Source organism: Poecile atricapillus, chromosome 6, assembly GCF_030490865.1.
Source record: "Poecile atricapillus isolate bPoeAtr1 chromosome 6, bPoeAtr1.hap1, whole genome shotgun sequence".
Lineage (NCBI taxonomy): Eukaryota > Metazoa > Chordata > Aves > Passeriformes > Paridae > Poecile > Poecile atricapillus.
The window spans coordinates 27771380-27794304 of NC_081254.1; the positions used below are offsets into that span (position 1 = coordinate 27771380).

The 22925-nt window shown below is 40.2% G+C and overlaps 1 protein-coding gene across 2 annotated transcripts in view; it reads right to left on the reverse strand.

Annotated features, from left to right (window-relative positions):
* Nucleotides 1-22925, reverse strand: part of SORCS1 (sortilin related VPS10 domain containing receptor 1) — a 261108-nt gene that overhangs the window by 25546 nt on the left and 212637 nt on the right. For both annotated transcript variants that reach the window (XM_058841926.1, XM_058841925.1), the window contains exons 13-19: nt 22371-22462; nt 21231-21338; nt 20163-20280; nt 18313-18443; nt 10722-10835; nt 9567-9738; nt 646-832 (exon numbers count right to left, since the gene is read on the reverse strand). In XM_058841926.1, the coding sequence (XP_058697909.1) occupies nt 646-832; nt 9567-9738; nt 10722-10835; nt 18313-18443; nt 20163-20280; nt 21231-21338; nt 22371-22462 (922 nt within the window). The remainder of the gene's footprint in view (nt 1-645; nt 833-9566; nt 9739-10721; nt 10836-18312; nt 18444-20162; nt 20281-21230; nt 21339-22370; nt 22463-22925) is intronic.

Here is a 22925-nt window from a genome sequence, read left to right on the forward strand (position 1 = left end):
AGAATATAATGTTGGTTTTATCCAAGAACTTGGGATACATTCCAGTTGTAAATCAGACACATTTGAAGTATAAAAATGTTAAAAAGAATAGCAGAAAAGCAATGTGAGTATAGTTTTTTAGGTTTTTTTTTTTTTTTTGCAATACTATTTAATACAAATATTTTTGGTTCCTATGACAACAGAAACACTGAAATGCACTGGTTTCCATCACAGAGCTGGGTGTGTTTCATTAACATAAAAACATGCACAAAGTAAAATTCAAAGCTTTTAAAAATCATTAAAGATCCCTGGGTGTCTTTGTTGTTCTAGAAGTGTAAGCTTGGTAATGAAAGTGCATTTCATGAATAATTAATAATTCATAAGGACAGTCCTTAGAGGTGTCCCAAATTAGACTATCCAAAATTAGAGATAAAAACATGGTTTAAAAAGCAAAAATTAATGATTAGACGTGATGATCTAAGAGGTCTTTTCCAACCTTAATGAATCTATGTTTCCTCTCAGTCTGGAATCAACAATCTGTCTGGGGGACACTCATCATTTCCCACCATTCTGGACCCAGCTGACAAATTCCAAATGTCACCTCTCGCTACAAGCAGTAATTCTAAAAGAAAACCAGGAGCTAAGAAGAGGTATGAACATACATACACGTTACGTGCAGGTAGAGCACAGCGCTGTCAGAACCCAGGCTGTTTTCCACCAGCACGGTCACCCGGAATATGCCCACGTTCTGATAGATGTGCTTGATCCCATCTTCTGTTGAGCTGAGATTGGCATATGACACAGCGATGCCGTCTCCAAAATCCACCTGAAAGAGGGATCTCTGGAGGTCTCCCTGTGGGGAGAGAGAAAGGATGGAAACAGTCTCTGTTTTGCTTTTGAGAGACGGGATCAGCGGGGTGACTGGGACCAACTGGAGAACAGTAACAAGGTCTGATGTGCCAGAGGAACAGCCTGCACTGACCTGTCCAACAACCATGGCTGCTAAAGATCCCTTCTTTTCATGTAAGATGCAGCATCTTGCCTTACCTTTAAACATCCTCACTCCCTAGGAAAGCCCCCTCTGGCTCTGCATGGTGTTCATGCTGGCTGTTCACACTTGCTGGCTACTGCTGTGGAGCACCTCCACAGCCTGGTGCACTGGAGCAGTGCCCACTGTCTGGAATGATGGAAAATTAATAGCTGATCATTAATAACCTTTTGTAAAATTAGCTGAAATGACATTTCATTTACTTTGGGTTTGTTTCTTCTTTTCTTTCTTCCCTTTTCTCCCTCTTTTCCTTTGAGAAGCAGTCCTCTGGATGCCCAATTCCCCTTCTGGAATGAAGGGTACCTGTGTGAGTGGCTGGCGAGGTATCCACACCAGAAAGAGATGTGAATGTATGTGACTATAAGAGGAAATTGTAACAGAACTTTTATCTTCCTCATGTTCTCTGTCTTTTTATAACTTGTTGTGAAGGCAGAAATAGTGGAGGCTTGCCTGAATGGAAAGCAAAAGGAGCAGAGCTCTACCTGATGGTGACAAGAGCAACGAATTTTCCCAGATGCTCTCTTTTAATAGACTGAAGTTGTTTTTACACTGCCTTGGCACCCTGCTGGAAGCTCTGCTGCTTCCAAATAGATGAGACAAAAATAACTGTGTTGCTCAGTTGTGGAGAATCCCAGACTGAAGGTGTGGCAGGGGAAATGGTCTTTAGAGCAGAGTTATGTCCTTTGTTAACATGAGTGATAAGAAAGATGTGGAGTTTCAAACACCATGCAGTACTCTGGGCACTTCTGTCTGTTTGACTGAGCCAGCAGAAGCCACCAAGTGGGATACACTTCCACAGCCAGGAGTGACCACACATCACCTCTGAACCTCTTTCAGAGGGGGACTATTATTATTTCAAGTGCGGTGCTGGACTCAGACCAAATACAGAGATCTCTGAAATGCCCTTTGATGCTCTCCCAATTCCTCCAGGTCCATCATTATACGGATTTTAGTTGTCTTTTCTTACTCAAAAGGAGATTATGTCTTTGAACAGCAAAGCCATTCTGCTGGGAGAAAAGCTTTTCACATGGTTAAAACTGTGCCACCATAGTGACCCCACTGGATTTATCAGCTCTGAGGATATTCCAGGTCATGCAGTTGAAGGCTGTTTCAGGTCGTGGAATATTCCTCGACATGTCTGAGGTAGCAGCAGAAGATGAAAAGGGTGACAGCCTTTTAGAATAGCCTCACTTCTCCAAGTGTCAAAATTGGTGCTCTAATGAACCTTTTCTTCTCTTGTCTTCATTTTTTCCACAGCCATGAAACTCATGCTGTCTACAGGTGTAGCCAGGGAAAGGAGCCAATTCTAAGGTATGCAAGATTTAGATTTCAATTTTTAGGTAGAGAATATGCTGACAGAAACAACTGAAAATCTAATTAGAGAAGAGCTTCAGCTGCTGTTTCCCCACTCTTTTTCATTTGCTTTGGCCTTTCCTGTTTTAAAACCCTTTGAACTGGAAATACATTTTCTATTGAGTAAGATCCAGGCTATAGCACTCCTCTGAAAATGCCACATTTTGAAAATCTGACATTTAAAATTTTAACTTAGGAAGCAGGAGAGAAAAGTCAGGAAAACAAAGAGACTGTGTTTTGACTTGTTCTAATCTTTTATCTGTGCCAGGTAAGAGCACGGGCAGAGTAAGATAGGAAGAGAAAAGAATCCAAACATTTCCCGCACAGCCCACACCTGATTTAAACCAACCCAGCTGTCACTGTCTCTGTCTCCAGCATCCCTCCAGAGCCACTTGCAAGAGGTCGTTTTACCAAGAGCAGTTTATTCTGCAGCAGTTTGATGCCTATCCATACATCTTGCAAAAACCCTTCCTGTTGCTTTTTCCAGCTCCTCCTTTTTATTTTGTCAAGCTCAATCTCCACAACAGGATTTTTCTGAAGCTTTTAGCCCAGTTAAAGCTAACACAAAACTCCCCACATTACCTGCAGGAGACAGACACTGCTGCTATTGGAGTGTTTTCACGGATTAATTAATTGTGTTTTCTTTAGATTAACCCCTTTCTCTGCAATATGCACAAGCTTGGATATAACCTGAAGTACAATCTTGATAAAGGCTCTTGTGCAGCCAAAGGCTTAAGCATATGCTTAATCATTAAGAATTTTAGCCTGAAAAGAAGCTTTAATAATTAAAAACAAGTTACCCAAGGCCCCATATTAAGACATACCTAGACAACATTAGTTATTAAAATATAAATCAGAAATCTACTATTTTCTCATTAAATGTCCAGGTTTTTTTTCAAGTATATACGAAATATTTCTCTCTCCCTCCTTCCTGGTGCTGCCTCCTAAGCCAAGTGCACCTTTTTCCTGCGTCTTGACCAAAGCAGCCTCAAGTGCACACAAGATCTGGACATTACCAAAAAACTCTGTGAAGCTTCCTGCTAAAGGTAGATCAAGAAACATCCCATACAGTCTGCAACAATATTTTTATATTTTGATTACTTTTACGCAGCTCTTAATACTTTGGTGGATGTGAGATATGAAACCCACCTAGCAGGATTCTCTCTTTCAAACACACCATTGGAATCCTGTCCTGAAAGTTGTGATAATGCATTTTCCTTAGTGACTTTGAGTATTTATATCTAAATGGAAGCATTAAAAAATGGAACAAGCACGCTCAAGGTTTTTAATCTTGGTTCCCATGTTTCAGATTTCATTTTTAAGTCTTTAATTATGTGCCAACTTCTGTGTCTTCCTTAGGGATGTTTACAATAGATTTAATTATCCTTTGCAAGAAGCATACACGGCTGCTGTTGGAGAGTTTTCATGGATTAATTTATTATGCTTTCTTTAGATTAGCCCCTTTCCCTCTTTGGCATTTTCCTGTCACCAGAAGAAATCATTAATCAAAGATATTTGCACTGCAACTGAATATCTACACATTGCATACCTATAATCTAGATCTGTTTAAAGTATATTCTTACTTTTTAACAGAGACTCAGATCCAATTTGATCAAGAACTGGAAAACATGCTTTCCTGTGTAAATCCCTGCTTTCAGAGAGATGGCCTTAATTTTTCAAATCAGAAATTGAATAGATAGGTGCCTTTTCGCAGGGCAAATAGCTTGATACTTTTCAGATGTATGTGTTTTTCAACACCAAATAGTGAATTATACTGATCACATCATTCATCCTGACTGCCAGTTGTGCCAGCTCAACTCAGCTATGATCTCTTTTTACAGTACTAGATCTTCTGTACCCCACAGAAATCAGTAACAGCCTCTCAGGATTATACAGAATAATTCAACTTGTGCAACTGGAAGTGCATTACAAGACTCTGGTGCTGTGTGTCATTAGGAAGGCAAAGTCCACTTTCATACATTGCATGGAATTTCAACAATGGATTTGAAGAGGCATTGAAGGCTCTGATTTCTCCTAACCAGCTTGTCATTATCAGAAAATGCAATTAGAATTCAGATAAGAGTGGTATGGGGGAGGGCACATACTGTGTTATTTGTGTATGACTACAGGAGAGTAGTGCTGTTAATAAGATAAACAGTTGTGATTCAGTGCACTGAAAGTTAGGATGAACGTTTCATATTTCTGTAATCATTACCTACAATCCTGTGATATCAAAAGAGGGAACACAGTGGGATACTGTAAAAAACAAAAACCAAAAAGCCAAAAACAGACTATGCTTTTAATTACTACTAGCTTTGCATCTTTAATTTGAGTACATCAACAATCAAAACAAGGCTAAGCTCATCTTCACAAGCTTCAGCTGAGTTGAATACTGAACTTCACCAAACAATAGTGCTGAGGTGGGAAATGTTAATGGCATTGTGCCCCCAGCAGGATCCCCAAGCTCATTAAATGTACCTGAGACACAGTGTACCTTGCACAGCCATGTATCAACACCATCATTACAGAGAGCCACAGCACTCTTCAGGAAATTCAGGGCTTCATTTGTATGTTCACATGGTAAGAGAGAGTCCTCTGGATATATGAGCAATCACTACACAAATGCAAGGCATGGGGGGCATGAGGCAGAAAGCAAAGCTCTATTTTCGAATGAGGGAATAAAACATCAGAAAGTTTAAGTTTCTTACTCAAGGTCATTCAGAAGGAGCTCAGAGTGTGGTTCAGGAATGAGTTCAGATTGCCTGAATTCTAGCCTGTGGCCTGAAGTGTAGGAACAAATTAGCTTTCCCCACACATTAGTCTAATCCAAACATCACATAGCAGCAGCAAGCAGTTAAAAGCAAGCCGGAATCTGCTCCCAGTGGAGTGACTTTGCCAAGTGAGAACTGAGGCAGACCTGGAATGTCAAAGATTTTTGGCTGTCATTTTATCAAGATAAAAAATAAATTAGAGGAGGCAGTTTCTCTGTGAATTATCTGTAATGAAACAGTCAAAGCCCTGAACCTTCCTGCCCTGAATGTCTTTACCGTCCATTTCCTCAGCAAAGATGTGTGAGCAATCAGATGAAGCAAGTTTGAAAGCCATTGTGCTGAGCAGCGTTGCTCTGGAGGCTGCAGCTTTCAGTCTCTGCTGAAGCAGCACAGCAGCACAAGTGTCTGATGTTCATACAAATATCTCCAGCGTACAAATAACAATCGTGGTTGTGACAGGCAAGAGACCTACGCGGCCATGTGATCAGGAAGGCACACAGAAGCAACACACACTTAATAAAATCTCTCTATTTTCTACAACAGAGAAGCAAAACAAGGACAAGGACATCGGGATGAATAACTGAAGTAGGAAAAGTGCCTTTGTAACTTTGCGTTTTGGTTTTCTTCTGTTGCTGTCCAAAAATAAAGCAAATATTCTGTTTTTTAGGCTGAGAAATGACACTTATTGAATGCTGTAGTGTGAGGGCTACCAGCCCTAGGTCTCTGCATGTAGCCCAGGCCAGGACAAAGGATTAACCTTTAAACTGGCAGCATGTTTAGGCAATGAAAAATTTGCTTTTAAGCATAACTACTTCTCTCATGTGCTCTCACACAATGACAATAATGTTGCTGGCATTCTTCTTATCTCATGGAAATTTAAAAGCAAAATATCCAGCTTAAGTACAATTCCTTGCTTATTAAACACTTCCAAAATACTTCATAAAAGGCAATACATGATCGTTAGCAATATTGATGATTCCTGACTATTGTCACCCACTGAAAATATCATGATTACTATACCCAGATTAACTGGACAAATAACTTGGCCAAACCTTTTCAATAATGGGGCCATAAATATTAAGTGCAATGTGACCTTGCAAGCAGTTTAGAGGAAGTCATATAAAAATTCTAAAAGGTGACAGGAGACTTAGATCACATTTGAAGGAATACATTCAGATGATTTCCATATGACCTGTTGGTTGAGTTTGCTTTTAATGATATTTATATGCTGCCAGATATAAATGCTTCACAGGAAAATTTCACGTGAGTCAGGGTTAGAGAAACTGGGCCACAATCCCAGCTCTCAGAAATCAGCAATGCTCAGTGTGCTCCTGGGTTTGCTTCCTGCCCTCCCTCCACTGGCACAGACTTCAGTGATGATTTTCTTTTGTGTCTTCTTCAATAGCAGAACACTTCTGAATGCCTTGTCCTGGCTTCTCTTGGGGCATCTTTTGCTCACATTGTGTTTTTGTCAGAACGCACAGTCGTGGCTCTCAGCATCACCACAGGCACAACCCAGCTCTACAAGGAACCGCTGTGCTGTGGTTCCTGTGCCCAAATCCCACACCTGAGTGAAAACATCAGCTTTTTACTGCTGCCATTTGTCTCTCCCTGCCCTCCTAGCAATCTGCTCCACTACATAGATGCAGTGAATTTTCAGGGCCTCCAGTGAACCTGCTTCTGCAGTCTGTTTCTCTTTTCAAACCCAGGTGGATTCCTAGATGGAGCAGAAAGATAACAGGAGCACAAATCTCAAACAAACTTGTACCTGGGCTCACCAGCTTCTCTTTTTTTCTTTTCTTTTTCCTGCAGATCAAGTGGAACATGGACATGAAAAAAGAGAGCTGGGAGGCTGCAGTGTATGAAACAGCTCTGCAGATTTGAAGGCTTCAAACAAACTCTCTCAGAGGGATACAGGAGATGTTAAGATGCAAAAGGAAAGGCCATTGCTTTTTCACACCCTAAAAGAAATCAGCTGTAACTCACACTAAAGGAGGGGTCCCCACCACGATGTAGCACTCTAAAATACTGCCCACCACTCCAGGAGGCAAGGGTTGAATAGGGCACACTTTTTTCACATACTCTTGGGGAAAAGATGTGCAAGGTGACATATCCAGCCCATTTTAAATTTCTTGATGCTTTCCCCTCAGTAAAAATGAAGTTGCATAGATTTTTTGGATACTGAACATCCTGGATTGTACTGTGATATATTCCTGTGCAGGACAGAACTAAATAGAAATTGGCAAATTCTTGTCTTGTGATACCTCTGCCTTGTATGCAAAGGAAAGGAACTTCCCTTTGAGAAGTGAGGTTAGATTAAACAACCTCCAGAGATCCCTTTCAACCTCAATTATTCTGTGAAATCAATATCCATTTCATAAAAGGATGCTTGTTCTTTTGATGGGTTGTTTTCTAGTGAGTGGTGTATTTTTTTGTCACTGAAAGAGTTAAATTGGTAAATGGTTTCATCTACACACAGTTTTGTTGCTTCAACTAAATTTTAGTCCCCTATAGCTTGCACATCACTGGACAAATATTCCTGTTTGTTGAACATTTCTTTTGTTGCAACACTCACACAAAGTCTTTGCCAGACTGGGTAAAATTCGCCCAAATGTTTTTTTGGTTGCTCTTTAAGTTGACAAATCTAGGAGCAGGAGGTCAAGATTCATCTAACAGGGAGAGTAATTGGAAAGGCTGGAGGCTGATCAATACTGCTCCAGCCCTCAGAGCAATTCCTAACCTCTTCTTTATCAGATACACTGGAAGAAGAGCTCCCTTTAGATCTCCTCAGAACTCATTCACTCACTCATCAAAACATCCGTTCTGTACTCCTTGACACCCAGCATGAGAGAGGCACCATCTCATGCTGGAGAAGGTGTTGCTTCCAGACTCTGGTGCACACTGAAGCAGAGCTGCCAGAAAAGATCAGAATGAACAAAAGAGACAGAACAATGCACAGCAGCTCCCTGTATGACCGAGTGGTCAGGGTTCTCTTACACGATACGTGAGCTGAAGCACTCACAGAAGAAAGAGCAGGACATTTCTCCTGAGTTTCCCACACTGTGGGTGATTGTCTCTCCCTCTGACTATTGGCATAATTCTTTGATAGTTTTGTGACTGAGTATTCAGGTTATCCATCTCCTTCTCCCAGTCTGTTTCAAAACTTTGCTCAGAAGAGAAAGGTGATGAAAAGAGCACATTTTTTTTACTTTTTTTTTATTTTAAAGCCTGGAAACTGACTTCTGTTTTGGACCTTTTCCTTTTCATCATTAAATGCAGGAATCAATAATTTAGCCAGATGGAATTATATGTTCACACTGTTATTACAGCATCATAGTAACTATGTTATATGACTGTCAGTACTGAAATAAAGTGACCATAATTTGGAAAGAATAAACATTCAGGTCAAAAACTGCTTCAGGTTAGATATGATTTATGGTATTGCCTTTACAAATCAGGACACCTGTTTTCTGGGGAAAGCATCAATAATAGAGATGTTAAAAAAAAAATTATTTCCTCACAGATGGCATTTACTATGGTTATGGTCAGAAGTAATTTCCTTGAATACTCTAAACTATCAACTAAAAAGGGATGTACATTGTCCCTTGGTGTTAAAGCATACTTGTTTTAAGATTTATTGTCCAGTAAGTGAGGAAAAGGAGTCGAACTTTAAAGAAATCAAATTAGATTAGGGAAAAAGAAAAAACTGCTACTTTGTGAATGTTCCTGCTTGTGCACCTGCAATTAAACACAGATAAAGAAGTGCTGAAAAGAAAAAAGAGGTGAAAAGATTTAAATACTTTTTTCTATAGATTCAGGAATGGAGGGAGAAGAACAAAGAAATACCAAGTTACAGATACAGCAAAAACACAGATCAATGTCCAAATCACCTTCATAACAGCAATGAATTTCAGACTTAGTCCTGCTGAGGACATCTTGAGATTTCACCCAGAAATGCCTAAACAGTATGTACCAAGTTGTGTGATGAGGACCCAGCTTCATGTGTAGCCTATCTGTCATTTTTGGTTAAAAGTCAGTGGAAAATAATTATGGAAATTCAGTGTCAAAAAACAGCAGGAAACAAAAAACACAGTTAAGGGCGGGGGATCAGAATTCAAACCTGCAGTCTTCAGTTCTCTTGTGAAATTCCCAAATTAAAGCAATTCCCAAATTAAAGCAATTCCCAAATTAAAGGAATTCCCAGTTTTTATCAGCTTCTCCCAGACATAACCCTGGCCACCACAATACTATGACAACCCTTTCACCTCCATAAATTTTGGGGCAAACTCCACCCAGCCACATCCTGGCCACGACTGACTTTATACCACCCTGTCTCTTTGCAGACCTTGCCTGGCAGGAGCCACACTCAGATTGGCAGATGAATGTGATGGGTGAGTGAGCAGAGCAGAGCCTACCTCCTCCAGCTGCACCAGGAAGGTGACGTTGTGGCCCTGCTCGGCCGTCAGCCGCCCGTCGGCCGTGACGATGCGCAGCCCCTGGGGGGGTTTGCCCGGGCACTGCTGGGGCTTGGCCGTGTACCTCTCCCGCACCCCATCCGTGCAGTTGTTGGAAACAACCTTCCTGTACCTGAAAAGGGATGGGGAAAGCTGTGCCAGGTGCTGACAAGGAGCACAGCAGGGATGACTGGGAACAGGTTCCTTTAGACTGAGGAGATGGTTAGAAAATGAACGATTCCTAAATGGATCTCAGTGTTTGGCTCAGCCAAGAGTTCCTCATGTGCCCAGCACACCAGCAGCTCATACTGTTGTTAATGGCATGTGATAATTTCCTGCACTGATATCATGATATCATATAAGGTACCATAAATAGTCTAAACCATAAAATGATTTAAGTAACTATAGAGTTATAAATAAATGATATACACATACAGTATGGCATTGTATTCAATTACTACACTGTTGGACAAAGTTTAACAACTTTTCTCACATGTTCTCCACTTATCATTAGTTGTGAGGCAAGTGTTTCTAAAGATGTAACCTTTAAAAGCTAGAATAAGAGTTGAAGCAAAAAGCAAATTCTGCCCATTTTTCAGTATACAAACCCTCCAAACACAGCTTGGGTTGCTTTTCTTGCTTTAATCACTTGCATCAGACATGAAGTCTTCCAGGATCTTAATTTAAACTACATCTTCCATTGACTTGCAAGAGGGCCAAAGAACAGCCAGCATTCAGGCTAGGTGCCTACCTATTACTTCACATATGCATCAGTTTCATATCTCTCCACTAATTTACCTTTCAGTATTTCTGCCTCACCTGATCACACAGGATTTTAAAAGGAGTCTTTTCAGAAACATTAATGATTTGGCCTTACAGTCTGCCCCCAAGTTTCTTTAAGGCATCATCTTTCAGGGAAAAGCCTGGCTCATGCATGATGGAGATCTGGAGTGACAGATGTGCAACCCAACAAAGGTAGTGATGGTGACGAAGGTGTCCCAAGGGCTTCAGCCAGCTCTGACACACCTACAGTAGGAGTAATCCTGTTTTCCAGGTTTCCACTGGGTTGAATCCACATGGGTGCTCTAGCTAGATAAAGCCTGGTGAGCCACTTACCCAGTGCTGTTGAGATAACTCTGTCCAAGGCTGCAGTCCTTTGACAAGGAGGATGGGTTATACCAAAATGCTGGCAAACACTGGCCATTGCTGTGGCGTTCGTATCCATAATCACTGTTGCAACATTAAAAGAAACCATCACATAAAACCAGAAAAGAACAAACATGGTATTAGCTCATGCTCTCTACTATTAATACAAGTCTGTTTACTATGACTTCTGGTTTTAGTTTTACTGATAGAACAAATTCATTCCACTTCAGCTTTTTTTAATTGGGGCAGTTATCTTCCATAAATACCAGTAAAAAAGATGAACCAGAGCAGGTAGTTTATGAGTACTGCATCAACTGTTCTCTCTCCACAGACTAACAGTACCTCTCAGGATCAAATCTAGGCTCAAATATTAAAAAAACAAAAATCAAGAAACAAAAACAAAAATCCACCAGGAATCTGAGCTAAGTTAAATTACCACTGTCTCAGTCACATCTTAGAAAACTGAAGGCTAAAAAGCTAATTGCATTTGGAAACTATATCACACAGGATATAGAGGAAAATTTACAGCCCTGAGAGAGCTCTTGCCTGAAGGCATAAACAGCATATTTGGTAACAGGAAAGAATTCTGTGATCTTCAATTCTCTTTTTGTTAGGAAGAGGAAATGCTACCAAAAATCACATGTTAGAAACAATGAGTCAAACTTTAATCTTTTGTCACAATTTGAGTTTAGCTATGACTAAATTTGCTTCGGTTTCACTAAAAACATTTCAAATTGTTTCTGATTCCAATTAAACAAAGACTCTATAAAAAATGTTATTGCAGGAAAAAAAAAAAAAAAAGTCCAACAAACAGAAAACCTCTTTAATCAGTATTCCATTCACATGTGGGTTTACTTTCCAGCCATTGAGTAATGAGGGCTGCTTGGTTGGATAATCATTCTTATTCCTTTTACTAAGCCTTCTCCATAGCTCATAATGGAGAAGTAATGGGATCTCGTTTCTGAGAACTGCTATACAGAGTCCACCAACTCCATTCCAATATTCCAGTTGCACAACAATCCTTGATCTTAAAATGGCACTTTTCTGCAAAGTATTTTTTACTTATTATCTTTAATGCCTTGGTATCAAGTAGCCTGATTTTCCAAGAAAAGAGGATTAGGGCAGTGTTGGACTACGTGATTAAGGGCTTATATTTGTACATGTATGTAAAGAAGCAGAGAGAAGAAACAAGAGGTGGATGAACCCCAAAAACCTGATCAGATTTAGTGGAGCCCCTGCTCCAGCTCCTCCCAGAGCTGTCACAAGACAGCCATCAGTCCATGGCCAGGGTGAGACCTAACAGAGCATCAATGAGATATTTATAGAAAAATATTAACAACAAGAAGAGTGTTTAACTTAAGGAAGACTTTGTTCAAGTGTCTTGAAAAAGCCTGATAACTTAAAAAAATGCACAGAATGACAAGTAAACAATGCTAAGAAGCTTGATACTGGTCTAAGATATGAGACAAAGAAGAAAAAAAGGAAATAATTTGATTTATCTTTTGTTAAGTCTTTTGTACTGGTTATCAAGAAAAGTCATTGAAAATAATTCAGTCACCACTTTTCTGCTTCAACTTTTTATTTTGAATAAAGAAAAGAAAGATGCATTGAGGCAATCTTAAAATGGCAAAATTAAAAAGATGACATTAAGCAAAAGAAAATCACTGCATATCACTTGAGAAAACTCTTAAACATATATTAGACTGCATGACTGTTCCAATGGAACATTTTGGCAGCTGTGGTGCTTGGGGTATCTACAGCAAGTAATTGAGAACATACTCCAGGAAACAGCAATGCAGTAGATGACCTAAACGTTTTTTTCCTCATTTTTTTCTGACTGAATTTTCATCAATCTATTTACTCAGATGGCTGCAACTCAGTGCTGCTTAATTGCTTTGGAAGCATCAGCCAGCCAACTCTCCCACTGCCATGTGCTTCTATAATCATCCTTGTTGGAATAAGAACACTATAGCTGCAGAATACACTTTGTAATGAAGAATAATACCATTCTGATTTGCTTGGAGAAAACAAATATTTGCATACAAATGGAACTCCTGTATTTTTGTAATTCATTTGTAAACACTCTGCAGCACTAAGTTACCGTGTGTGACTCCAATTAAAAAGCTGTAACACTGTACACACACAGTGTTCTGTAATCAGGTGAAAACAAAACAAACTAATACAGTGAAATCTGCCTCAGAGGGGATCAGTACTCACAATCCAATTTGATGCAGTAGTCTGAGATTTCTTACTATGCACATGTCTAGATTCAAGCTACTATTTTGCTTCCTATTCCTACCTGTAAATCTGGGCAAGCCAAGCTGGACTTAACTAGTTATGACTGTACTTGGGTCATATTTCTCAAAATCAAGAGAAAGAAATCCTAGGATTTTCCACAGCAGAAAGAGCTATAAGCCCAGAAGTTTCACAGTGCTGTTTTCAGGCTTGCAAATCATCTGGCTCATTAAGGCCCTACAGAAATATCATCCCAGTAAATGACATGAATTGCTTCTCCAATCCCTCCACAGATGCAGCAGCCACCCGTTCACCTCCGCAGTCTTGGAATCTAATGAATTCCTTGGCTACAGGCTGGTGCACGCAGAACACTGATGCTGACAACAAATTGCTGCCTACAATTTGGCACAACAGGCTTTGCAGCAATCAAGAAGCGTTACCATCAATTGGATGTCCATAGCACGAGCCAGCACAGCAAAGCCTGGAGGTGGGGAAGGCATCAGCCTCAGCCTGCAATCAGCTCCCCGAGTCATTGCCTGGGAACTGGGAATTGGAATTTGCATATATTGATGATATTTTGTGCCTGCCTGAAAAGAACTCAGGTGACACAGATAATGTATCTCCTAAAAAGGAGTGGAGCGTTTGCCATCAGGGATTGCTTTATCAGTGTGAAGCAGCCTGTCTGGTGGCTCTCACTGATTGTGGTTTTACCCTTTTACTGGTTTAAACTGGAATCCTATTTGTCTTAATCAAGTAGACTTGCAAGTTATTTTCTGTAATTTGATACAAATTCATTCCAGACGTTTTGTATCTCTGCTCAATGATCATGATGAATTCGTTTTTCTTATGTTATTTTCAGCATAGCCAATAATCAAAGAAAATAAATTCCCTAAGGAAGTTTGTAATTTGAAAAAAAGACCTGACAAACATACTGTTTGGAAGAGCTGTTAATTCACATGAAATTATTAAAATCCTACTGCTCTAAGATATAGAAATAACCAGTTAATTCAGATAAGTGATTGCCATGTTCATAGCTTCTAAAAATCAAGATATAACTTATTATGTAATCATATAAATTCCATAAGATTAAGAGCTTCACCTTAAGTTCAACTATGCCAGAAGCTGACAATGCTCTTTGTGTTTTTGCATGCTGTGCTTTCCAAACATTTTGGACATTAAATGGGGTGGAATTGGGCTATCTCTGGAAATAGTCATGTTTTTTCCACAGTTTCCAAAAGCCCTGGTGGAAAAAAGTAACTTTGGCCACAGTAGTGGAAAAGTCTCACTACTCTTTTATTCACTTAATTCCACTGTCTAATATTTAACCATGATTCAAGTGTAGGTTTGTGTTAGAGGGGAGCTGTGCTTGTTCCCCAGTTCTACAGGACCTGGTGTGGGATTTAACTCAGAGAAGGATGAATTCAGCTACAGTTTGAACTGTGGATCCACAAGGGTGTACAATTATAATTGCATCACAGTATTTGGAGTTGAGCTATACCAGTTTATGTTAATATGGAACCTAAATCCCCAGAAACCTTCCTGTAAATCCATGCCTGGTAGATATCCCAGCCCTTAAAGATGCAGAGATGCACTGTAGATTTTACACAGTGAATCTGCATTTTCCACAAGCACTCAAAATGGACTAAAAATTCATTCTAAATTACTATTTGTTAGCTAACCGAGCCCAGAACCGAAGGGTGCAAACGTAGGTGTATTTCAGCACCAGCACCTGCACTGACCTGATGGCTGGTGACACACAGAGCCAGCAGAATCTAACCACACTCAGTGTCTGTCCCCTGCCTCCCCAGGCTTTGGCAGAACAGTTTATCCTGATGCAGACTCTGATGTTTTAGCACAGGAACTAACCCCAGCAGGCAGGGCTGTAATATAAGTGCCAGGGAATATAAAAAGAGCCAGCCAGATGCTTGCTGATATCATCTGTGAAATAAATGGATAGACCTGATTCCCAGTTGCACTAAGGCACCTCTGTGCCTCTCTGGCTATCCAAAACCACTAGCAGCAGCACCAACAGGCTCACGCTTCCCCTGAAGGTGTCAGGCTTGGCAGTGCTGACAGGAGAAGCCGTCAGTGGTAATGACAGCGGGCTCAGAGGAAGGACTGACAGTCAGACACTCTGCTCAAAGCTCCTGTTAAAGGACCTGGGAGACAGCTGGCTGAAGGATGAACACCACCAAAGGTTTCTGTCTGTGTCTAGGAGGTGTTTCTGCCAAAGAGATATTGCTGTAATAACGCTCAGACGGCAGGAAGGAACACAGTGTGAGGAAACCGGGTAAATTAATGCTTTAATAACACCCAAGTAACGGCGTCATCCATTCACCCAAATCAATTAAATGAAGAAGGGGATTCTGGTTTCTAGGCCGTTGCTAGGACAGGCTTGCCGAGGGCTCCTGCAGATGCAGGGTCCCCATTCCTGAGGCGTTGTTGCCCTCTGGCTGCCAGCCTCATTCCCTGCACTGAATGAGGGTATCCTCTGAGGGTATCCGCCGGGATACAGCAGAGCCCGGCTGCCAAGGAACCACAGCCCCTGCCGATGGCACTCCATCCTGCTGCACAAAACAACAAACAAACAAACGTGCCCTTTTCCCTGAGAAAGGAGTACCAATGGGCTGCATACGGAACCTGGACTTTTGTGATGTTACAAGGAGAAAAAAATAAAATAAAAAAAAAAACATCACAAAAACCTTATGTCTTTTATAACCGGTATTTTTGCCCTGAACTGATCAAAGAAGACTTGCAGGATTAACAGCAATAACACTTTTTCTCACTTTACCTGACCATAGAGATACAATTTTTTACTCCAATCTCTGACAAGCTTAGATAATAAGATTTTCTCCATATAAATTTAGTGTTTAAACAGCAATGACAGCACAACGACAGGAATTGTTGCTTTCTTCAACTCTGTATACAAACATGGGTTCTGTAACCACTGACAATATAAAAAGCTGTCCAATTTATTTCAGGATTGAAAAATCTAGTGTGGGCAGCTAAGGAGCTTCTCCCTATCTGGGGGATACATGTATGTCCCTTTCAATCTCCTTCAATTGCCCAACAACAAAAAAAAATAAAGAAACAGAGAATTCAAAAGTACTGAAATGTCATGACTGAAGATGATGAAAGTGCTATTTTCTTCCCGAAAAGGAAAGAACTCCACAGAGGGCACCCTTCCACAGCAAGAACTCATTGCCTGGTATCATCCAAACCTCCCTCCAACTTCTGCAGTGTGAATTGGCAGTGAAGCCTCGTCCAGAGTTCAACAAGGCAGGCACTGAAAGCTACAGCAGTGCAGCAGCAGCTTTGCCTTTCTTAGCAGACAGAAATGCTTTTTTTCTTGCTATTTTCTTTTCTCCTTTTCTGTCCTTCTCCAGCATATCTATGTAAAATTATGCTCCTGATGAGTATTGTTGGTAAATGTTTCTGAACTGGATGCTTAAAGCAATCTTTCAGTCTTTTTTCATCAGAGTCAGTAGGGAAGGAAGCTGAAATGCATAAAGTAGAAACCCAGGTCTGAGGACTGTAGGAGTAACTTTTGCTCAGGGAGAACTGGAGGGGACAATCACAGCCTGGTCTAAACCAATTCCATGAGAAGAAGAAAGGTCCTTCTTGGTCAGAAAGGTCCTAATTCTGCCTCTGCCAACAGATTTGAAGTGACTTTTTCAGGCATGAGAACTGAGCGCCTCTTGGACATTCCAAATCATCCAAACTTTCTCTTAAGAGATTCTCCCACAGCCCAGCAGAGCCTTTGGAGAAAGTTTCCTTGAGGTGAACATTTAAGAAATAAAAGCATGTTTCCACCGGCAAATGTCACTGTGATACTTTTGTTCTGTACCTAGCAACAAAGTTTTATAGTGGCAAGCCACACAGTCAATTTTCATGAAATAAATATATTCATTCTCACAGAGAAGTGGTGGAAGGAAAGCATATTTTTATCAGAAGTTTTAGGTATGTGTGTCCCTTACAACTGCCAGGGATTTAAACACTAATGGACTGACTGTTAGTCAATTGCATCAGCTATTTTATAAGGGCATGAGGTTGGCTCAGCATTGTACTGCATGTAAGAGGGTCAAAATCTTCAGGGAATTTCCTTGCTTTTAATGATTGTTTGGGGTTTTTGGTTTGGCTGTTATTTTTCTTACTTTACTAAAGAAATATTGAGTGATTGAAATCCAGGAGCTTTGGACACCTGCATGATGAACTGCACATAGATCTCCTTAGAAAAGAACTAAATGTAAAATGAGGAAATCATCAAGAAATCTATTGACAGAATCTGTGCCAAAATATATTCATAATTGTTATTGTTTGGAGCAAGAGAATTGACTTTTTTTGACACAATATAAAAGCCTCCTGCGAGTCTGTGATTTTACACAGAGAAAATATTCTGTATTTATGGAGGAGTGAGAAGTGAAATGATGTAAATTTCCATACAAAATATTGATGAGATTAACCTTTTCAGGATTCACGTGGAAGATTCTGGGTTTAATTAGTAACATGACATAGATCTGGGTGGGTGAGGCACAAAGGGAGTTTATCAGCACTGCCAAAAAGCCAACATTTCTCTCATCCAAGATACTGAGGAACTTGCAGACTTGGAGAAAAGAGGTAAGAAAGAGATTTCAATAATGTGGTTCCCTGCCTTTTTTGTGCAAATTGCTGTGAGTCAGCAGTAATATTGAAATGAAACCAGCAGCTGAAGATTGTATCATGTACCATGCATAACTCACCAATGGACTCTATTTCCTGCAGCAAATGTCAGAGAAGAAAAGGCTTCAGAAAGAGATTAACTCAAATCATGAAGGCAATGTCTGCTGGATAGTCAAACATGATGGGCCAGATGCAGCAAATGGCCCAGGAATTTCCTAGATACTTGATTCCAGAAGCTGAAGGCATACTTTGCATACGCGTATATTTACTTTTAGTCATATATACATATGTGTTATATATACGTATATACGTATGTGTTAAGAATTTATTTTATTTTTTACAAAATGCTGTTATATGTCTTCAGATGGCTCTGAGCCATTTTTGGTCATTTTAAGGTTAGATGTGCTAAACTGACCTGTTATCTTACTGGTGCACAGAGCTGTGACCTGGAAAATGGTCTGCCCAGCACAGATTTTGTGGGAGCCTTAGGAGATTACAGATACCTATTCCACCTTTCCTTCCTTTGACATAATACCTGCACTATCAGGGAGCAGCCCATTTCAATACCTACATATTTATTGATTTCTACTCTCTGCAAGCCTCCAGCCTCTCTAAGGATGCCCGTGGTGCTGTGTGAGAGCACCCAGTCCCTCTGCTCATTGCTCACCAGTCAAAGTCTGCCTCTGTGCACACGCACGGCTCCGAGGTCATAGCCCCAGCGTATTTCCCTTGCATGCATTTCTTCTCAGACTTGCGCTTCCTGTAGATCCTTTTTGCTCCCATGATGCAGGCTTCTCCCTGGAAACAAAACCAGAAATATATCTTTGACACCCACCAGGCTATTTGTGTCACCCGGTTTGTGCAACGGGAGGTGTTACTCAAGGGAAGAGGATGGGAAGCCAAACTCAGAACACTGGAGTTAATTAAAAGCTACTGAAGCTCTAACTGAAACTAAATCAACTCTTCCAATGCACACTAAGAAATTATCTGAGATTACTTATATATCTTACTCAGCTCTGAATTTATTCCAAAGCCCATAAACATTTGGTACAGGCCCATTTCACAGCAACTGAAAACATGGTCTGATTCCTCTACAATCTGAGGCACAGAGCAGGTTATTTCTTTGGTCTGACCTCTCTGGGAATATTTTCATTCAGTAGAAACTAGTAATGTCTGTTTATGTAAATACTTCCCATGGATGAGTTAGGTTTTATGGGGTTTGACTTGTTATGTAGATGTTAAAACTTCCTATCTTCAGCACCCTGCTTAATATTTCTGTCTAGGGAACAAGGCTCAGCCTTGAAATCTCAGTGGAAAAGAATTCAAAAGGCAGGAGTACACAGAAGCCTTCCTAAAAATAGTTCTGCAAGCTCCAAAGCCAACATCCTCAAAGAAATACTGCAAAATCCTTGGTATTTTTGCTTACGCAAGCACAAGAAAGCAAAGAACAAAATACAGTGGAGTCTCACTTATTACCTTTTATGCTGTTAAAATCGTTGTGGAAAATTTTTTCAAGGCTTTGATTTGATGATTTGATAGCATGAAACAGAAGGGCTTGAATAGCAACTGGTGTAAAATGCTGCGCTTCCTTGAATTTCAAGGAAGCTGCACTGATTTTCAGCATCTAAAGATCTAAGTAATAACTGGTATTTTTAGTGTAGATTGTGCCTTGTGTGAGCAGCTAGTCTGAGTCAAGCTACTTTCATTTCATATTCATTATTAAATTCTTGCCCAGCAAGATATATACAGAAAGACAGCCTTTGATGATATAAATGTGTGCTTTGCTATAGACTTCAGTGGAGCCTGTGGTGTTTATATAACCACAGAATTTGGGCCATATTTTATTCTACCCTGATGAAAGATAGGCTGTTGTGTCTTGGCAGAGCTGGGGAGGTGCCCCACGGCAGGTGCAGGCACTGTGCAGAGTACCTCACCTTGCTGGGCATGAGTTTAATGGCAATCTTGCACGGTTCAGAGAGTGATGCAGCAGCTGCAGCCAGGATGCACAGGGCAGGGCATGGGGGCCAATGAATTGGGGAAAATAGTGCCCAACTCCCAGAGCAGAGAGAGACAGAACAGGGATGAAAACAAGTGAGCAAGAAATGAAGCTGAGAGGGCCAGAAATTGGAGAAATAAATGCAAAACAACCAGAATGGTCTTAAGACACTGGCTCTTGAGGATGCAGAAGGATGAAGGAGAGAAAGGAGGTAAGGATGGGGAAACTGGATGGGAGATGTAAGAGTGAAGAAGTTCAGGCCTCAGTGGCAGTTCTTCTACTGTTGCTGTGTTGTTCAAGTCTGCCTAAGTCTGAGGCAATTGCCTGTGTGCAGGATGACACCCAAAAGACAGCTCTTCATCATTCAGGGATCACAGTCTCAATCTGAGGCCAACACACCAGTGCAACAGAACCGCCCACTGAAACACCAAACTGACAGGGAAAGATATTGGATCGTGCTGATCTTGAACTGTAGGATCATTAATTACTTCAGGTCACATCCCAGCACCCTCACTTCTCACCTGGCTATGGAGCTGCCAAGGCCTGTAGTCCTCTTCCGCACATCTCCGATCAAAAATGGACTTGTAGTCTACTTTCACCAGCTGCCACTCTGAGCGGTGGCTGAAATGTCCAAACACACTGCAGAATGCAGGAGGAAGAACATACAGTGAAAGGAAGTCACCACAATTTCCAACAGAGATCAATTGCTTTAAGAGTGAGAGTCCTACTCATTTGCACTGGACTGACAAAGTGAAAGTGAAACTTAGCCTGATAAATATCTATAACCCCATTAGAAACTGCAAAATTGCATGTAGCTTTTATTCCATTCACTAAGACCCTCCCACTTATGACAATATCCAAAATGACTCAGGTTGAAGAGTCAAGAGAAGGCTTGATGCGGTGCTGGAGACATTAAGGCCTTCAGGAGCAATTTGCCTTCCATGCAAATTAAAATCAGAACCTGATGGAATATTCTTCATACATCTTTATTAGCTCAGGTTAGTTTCCAAGCTACATACTGTACTCATTACAGGTCAGTCAGAACTTCATGTTTTTACAAATCTGATCTCAGATAAAATATCACAGTTTCTGGCATAGTGAGTCCAAATTTATCATCATGCAGAACTCTGCATACCACATTGAAACTAAACATAATTTTTCATGAGTCAGCCTTCAGGCAACATTTTGTCATTCATTTTTACAAAAGAAGGTCCTCACTTATCTGTGTCTCATTAAAAAAAAAGAATGCAGCAGCAAAAACACAGTTATAAAAATACCTCACTATTTTCCTTTCAAATATTAATCTGTCAACAGTGACTCTGCTTTATATCACATTCAATTTGAGGAGTCAGGTTTCCTGCTGAGAAGTTAAGTGATAAATGTGTTTTCATCTTGCACGGAGCCATGATTCTAATCCCTCAGTCGTATCACAAATAAACTGATGATTTAGCAACAGAAGACTGCACACTCTTGGCTTCAGATCATACTTGGTTTGGTCCCCAACCAGAAATGCCACTGTTACAAAATACAATAGACACATTGTGTTGTGTTGTTCACTTCCACAGCATCATTATGGCATGCTCACTTACGTCATGATGAGGGTTTCCTCTCCAGGTTCCCCTAAAACTCCATCTACAAACAGTGGGAGGGATGTGAAACTGTACTTGCTCCAAGATCTTCCTTCATCAAAACTTAACCTAGAGGAGAAAGCAGAATTTGTGTCTTCTTTCCTTACTCTCCAAGTCTACTCAAGGGGAATCTCTAGTCCCCTACAGCTGCTATGGAGAAGTGGCAAACAGCTTCTCTTATTGAATTTTGATTTTTTAGTCCTTTACATAATTATTTTCTTGAGGAAGCATTATAAATTAGAGCATTGATCAAGCTTGTCTGGCATCATACCACTAACCATGTCCAATATTTAAGTATTAGGAACTAGTAGTTATGTTAAAGATTGATGCTCAAAGGGCAAAACGTAGCCTAAGCATAAGATTTTTTGAAAAATAAACAAGTGATTTTGAATATCTGTTTTTTGAGTCCCCAATATAAAACATTTTGAGGTTAATTTTCTAGAGGATGACAGTTTCTTCAGACCAGCAGTCCCCCTGTGGGAAATGTAAGTGAAAGCCTGGAACCACTCATTATTTCTTAAGACTTGGGTCTGGGTGTTTCAGATTCTGATATGACACTAACTGTGGTGGAAATAAATAATACAAAACAGCACAAAGCTACACTCTACCTCCTCACTCAGGAGTGCTAACTGGCAAGGACACTTTTGCATTATCACTTACATAACCCTGAATCTATTCAACAAAATTCTGGTTCATAAGTGCTGCCTGCCACACAGAATGCAAGTTCATCAATAATTTTGGAAATTAGGACTGTTTTGGTAATTTAATGAGAGACAAGGGCATAAACCACATTATATATATATGTATATATATGTATATATACATATATCTATTTTATAAACAATCAAATGCAAGAAGCCAAGCTGTGGTAAATCAGGAGTGTTGTGGAATTACACTGATGATATCTCAGACCCGGCCAAGCCAAAATTATGTAAACTGTGATTTCCAGGATTTCTTAGCTCTACCTGACTTAATGTTTGCCAGTATCTTAACTAATACTTTCTAGATTATAGCTGCAGAAGACTGGATGCATACTAACTTCCTACTTCCTGGCATCTGAAAAGAGGGACAGCAGACATTTAGCACAAATGGAGTCATTACCAGAGGTGTCTGATAGGCAGAGATGTGTGTTTCATGGCAACGAGTACTCCACCTTGATCCAGGTACAGAACACTGTGCTCTTCCTCAAAGATCTGAGAAAATGAAAAAAACCAAAATGAAACAAAAAAACCTGTTTATTTAAACCTATTATCCTTAGCATCAAGAAAATGTCACAGTTCATTAAGTAGGATCATTCACAGGACACTTATGCACTAAGAAAATTATGAAGTAGAGGAAATTAGATATATTTTCTGGATTCGGTTTTTTATTGCTTGGAGGTTTGTTCCCACAGTTTTTCCAGGTCCATGGAAAATTCAATCTTCCCTTGCTTGATAGAAAGTTAGAAATATTATTTTTTTTCAAGGATCAAAAATTTCCCTCCTTTTGATGAAAATTTTTTGTTTAAAGAAGAATTTCATGTGTTTGAACATGTCTGGCCCCATCTCAAATAATTGATTTAGACAGAAAATGTGGCTGGTCAAACACTGCAAAATAATTAGGTTCTTGGATTATCAAATATTGGGAAAGATTTTCTCTCCCTGTGTCTTTTTTTTG